Below are 4,121 nucleotides of genomic sequence, written 5' to 3' on the forward strand. Positions count from 1 at the left end.
CGTTCATGGTGGGAGTGCAGCATCACAGGGCACTGAACATTATTAATTTTATTTTTTCTGAATTAAATATCAGGTTTTGAGTTTTGGAGGAAGTTACCAAGGTGTGGTAGGAGGCGTGGGTTTGAAACACCATCAGATTGAGAGGTCACAAGTCTGTTGAGAAGAGCTGCAGCCTGGTTTGTGCTGGAGGGGGAGAGCCACCACTGGGGTCTCCCATAAAAAGAGACATGCCTCTATTTGCCTACCCAATCAAGAGAAACTCCATGAGCTCAGAAAGCATTTCTTTGTGTTTGTTCAGCAAGCTGTGAGATATATCCATTTCTTCATGCGTGCCTATGCTGACTGATTGATTTTCAGGCTGTTCTGCGTGCTCAGGAAGAACTGCCCCATGCACCCGATGCTCACGCTGCTGGGCCTTGCCGCCCTCCTGGGTGAGTCTGGCCTCCCTCGCTGCCTCACCCCAAGCAGCTGGGGACAAAGTCCCTGGGGCTGGGAAGCAGAAGGCATTGATGCACCTCCTCACCCCCCTCCCCAAAATCTCAGTTGCCATTCAACTCTATCGGAGGAGAGAGTGCTTGGGTCCCCCTGCAAATCTTGCAGAGGGAGGGGTGGCCTCAGAGGGAAGGGTGGGATCAGGGTGAAGGGTGCAGGCTCAGGGCAGGACCTCGCCTCCTCTCCATCACAAGGAGAGACAGAGGCAGCCCCATGCCCCCCCGCCCGTCCCTCGCGGAAAAAGTGCAGCCTCCCCTGGGCTTTTATTTGCAGTGGCAGAAGGTTTTTACCATTTGAGCCTCTCTGTGTCACCTCTGCAGGTGCCTCCCAGGGCCGCACGGATTGCTACGGCAGTGTGAGCAGAATTCACACCCCTGGGGCTTCATGCCAAACTGCAAAGCCAGAGCGTTTACCCTACTGCGGTGAGTATCCCCCTTCTGCCAGATGACTCCGTGTCTCTGCAGCACCGTAATCCCGAATCCTTCACATTTCCAAAGTGCTGAACACTCACTAGCTGCTGAGCTTGCATAATACCTCAGTAGGTGATCATTCGCCTCCTCCCAGAGGCGAGGCAAACAAAATTTTCATGTAATTCTGTCTGTATTAGAAGGAGAAAGGTGAGAGACAATTCTTAGTTTTAAAAGCTATTAAGGAAGTATCTTTACTTTTGATTTTGATTACAGGAACTAGGGCTTCAGAAAAGATTGCTGAAGGGGACCTAAGAGCCATGAATCAATATAAAACAATCATTAAGAGAGTTGGCGAAAGACACTGTGTCGAACCAGCCCTGATCGCTGGCATCATCTCCCGGGAATCTCACGCCGGCAAAGCACTGAGGCATGGCTGGGGTGACAATGGAAATGGATTTGGTTTAATGCAGGTATTTGCTGATACTCCACTAAAACCTGATAAACAAATAGCATGTAAACAAAAGTAAGCCTCCTAAACATATCCATTATAGCAGGGAAATTACGTCTTTTGGTTGTTTCGATATTTCTAGGTTGACAAGAACTCACATAAACCTGAGGGAGCATGGAACAGTGAAGTTCATCTTAATCAGGGCACAAGAATACTTGTCTCAATGATTAAAGCAATGCAGAGGAAGTTCCCACACTGGACAAAGGATCAACAGCTGAAAGGTAAAGTGTAGGCCACAGGTTTTGTCCAGGAGAGAAGAAAAACTTTAGGATGAGAACACGCTGAATTAGTTCCTGTGTTCCTCAATAACCACATTTCTAACAGGCTGTCACTTAGCTTTTCACCCCTTTTTTTTTTTTATTTCACCATGAAAAGAGAAGCTTTGTCAATCCTGGGTAGTTTCTGTGTTTTCTTAGTACAGCAGCCTTGCTGAGTTCCCAGCACCGCATGGTAGATATTTACACACCTGAAATCGAATCTGTACAAAGGCTGAGCTTTCCTCTTCTGACCCGGAGTCTCCTCAGCCATCCAGGTTAACAAATAGGTCCGCAGTTTACTTGAATGGGGCCAGCGGTTCCCTCCGTATCTCTGTTGACCAAGGAGACGAGGTGTTTGCTCTCAGGGAATTGCAACACTGTGCTGCACAATGTGGAAAAGCTGCCTGCTCCAAAGCAGGCTGCACCCCACAACCCCCTTGGACTGCTGGGGTGCCAAGGCGGGCTCGTTTTACACCCACCTCAGACACCTCTGCTTTCCACACGGCATATGGAGTGGCATATACGCCGCTGTGGACAACGATAATGCAATGTACGAGTGTGTTTTAACTCTTCTAAGGGCAGTAATTTTCAAGGAAGAGGGAGAGGTTACAAGGATGTTGGATATGATATGACATGACATGACATGACATATGACATGATACGATATTAACAAGCCCTGTGTAAATGAAGGGCTTGTGCCGGGCCAGGTGAATGATGCAAGTTTACCAAGCTGCAAATACCTGTGAACACAAAACCTCAGGTATCTTTCTGATGTTTTGGTGGATCTAGGAAGACCTGTAAGCCATTTGCAGAGCCCCACTTAAGTCAGAGGAGCTCTGATAATACTGCCTACTCCCCTTCCGAAGTCCTCATAAGCGAAAGCATGGAAAAAACAGTAAAAGCAGAACACATCAGGCTGGAATATTCCCTATTTTTACTAAGTCTGTCTGACTTCGGGTGTTTCATTTCAGGTGGGATTTCTGCCTATAACGCTGGTCCTGGGAATGTCCGAAGCTATGACAGAATGGACATTGGCACCACCCACAATGACTACTCCAATGATGTAGTTGCACGAGCCAAGTATTACAAGAATCATGGATACTAGACTTGGGAACCTCCACAGAGCTACTTCCTTACCATCCCCTGCATGACACCTCAGAAGGAGCCAAGACACGGAGCATCTGTACCCTGCAAACCCATTACAGATGCAAATGTACAGGAATGATATACATGAATAAGAATGTGCAGAGTAAAGCCCTCAATTTTTAAAACAATATTCAGTAAGACACCAGTCATGTAGTTTCTTTACATGCAATATGGTTTGGATTTTACAAAGGGAATATTACCAAAATTGGGGGTGTGGGTGGAGGTGGGGTGTCTGCTATCTATATATTTCTCTGAGTTATGAGGACTATCGTGTTTTGCTATTGATAATTTACTGCCTTCCAGATCTTAAAAAAAACCCAAGTTCTGCCAAAATCTGTCATTCTCTTAAGAAATCAAGAGGCAAAATACTTCCTTGGGTATTAGCTTAATGATTTATTTCTTCAAATATGCTTGACATTTACATTATGCTATTGCGTAGTAATATATTTCTCTGAGTTATGAGGACTATCGTGTTTTGCTATTGATAATTTACTGCCTTCCAGATCTTAAAAAAAACCCAAGTTCTGCCAAAATCTGTCATTCTCTTAAGAAATCAAGAGGCAAAATACTTCCTTGGGTATTAGCTTAATGATTTATTTCTTCAAATATGCTTGACATTTACATTATGCTATTGCGTAGTAATATTTTTCTGAATGCTAATTTTTCATATAAATGCATAGAATGGAGATGGATGTTTTCAGTCATAAAGAAATAAGCAAACAGAAATTGAATAAATGTGTTATCAGCAAACAAAGCAGGACTCCAGTGTACTCATATTATCGTGTGTGTTAGCAAAGTTTGGATAAGTACAATGTTAGTTTTAGACAGATAGAGAAACTGAGAAGGGAACAGGATTAAATACCTATTTGCATGGCATAAAATTCTTTTCCCCTCTGCTGCTTGTGGAAGAGTGACAGTTGGGAAAACAGCAGCCTGAGTTCAGCGTATTTTGATGCTCCTATTCCTTCTAGACCTGGAATTGAAATGTTTCAGAGGTGGGAGGGTGGAAGGGCAATGAGAGGGGTAGGTGCCTGCAGGACTGAGTGACCCACATTCTCCAGGGCCAAAAGGTTTGGTGTGGCAGCAAACAGTTCAAGCTATGCAAAGGGAACTTTCTGTATTCTTCCACAATGAGCACACCTTCTGGGACTGGGAATAACTGTATGTCAAAATAATTAGGCTGCAGGCATCTTAAATGGGTAAGAAAATGCAATCCAAAGCTATTAACAGTGCACAGAATTATGATACGCATCCTCCCAGGAGCAATTGCAGAACATGCTGCAAACATCCAGCACAGATTTAAACAGG

General features: G+C 44.7%; 1 protein-coding gene across 1 annotated transcript; it reads left to right on the forward strand.

Annotated features, from left to right (window-relative positions):
• Window positions 1-388: 388 nt before the first annotated feature.
• LOC104503716 (lysozyme g-like) lies at window positions 389-2,772 on the forward strand. Its single transcript, XM_010147638.1, has 5 exons — window positions 389-431; window positions 813-914; window positions 1,176-1,372; window positions 1,493-1,631; window positions 2,639-2,772. Exons 1-5 carry the CDS (start codon window positions 389-391, stop codon window positions 2,770-2,772), a joined length of 615 nt encoding a protein of 204 aa, XP_010145940.1.
• Window positions 2,773-4,121: the final 1,349 nt, after the last annotated feature.

Source organism: Eurypyga helias, unplaced genomic scaffold (assembly GCF_000690775.1).
Source record: "Eurypyga helias isolate BGI_N326 unplaced genomic scaffold, ASM69077v1 scaffold7210, whole genome shotgun sequence".
NCBI lineage: Eukaryota > Metazoa > Chordata > Aves > Eurypygiformes > Eurypygidae > Eurypyga > Eurypyga helias.

What these genes read in the sequence shown, in the direction of transcription:
- LOC104503716 (XM_010147638.1), top strand. Translation starts at nt 389, where the DNA reads ATGCACCCGATGCTCACGCTGCTGGGCCTTGCCGCCCTCCTGG. An exon ending in GGGCCTTGCCGCCCTCCTGG is followed by an intron (nt 432 to 812) that starts GTGAGTCTGGCC and finishes TCACCTCTGCAG; the next exon opens with GTGCCTCCCAGGGCCGCACG. An exon ending in AGAGCGTTTACCCTACTGCG is followed by an intron (nt 915 to 1,175) that starts GTGAGTATCCCC and finishes TTTTGATTACAG; the next exon opens with GAACTAGGGCTTCAGAAAAG.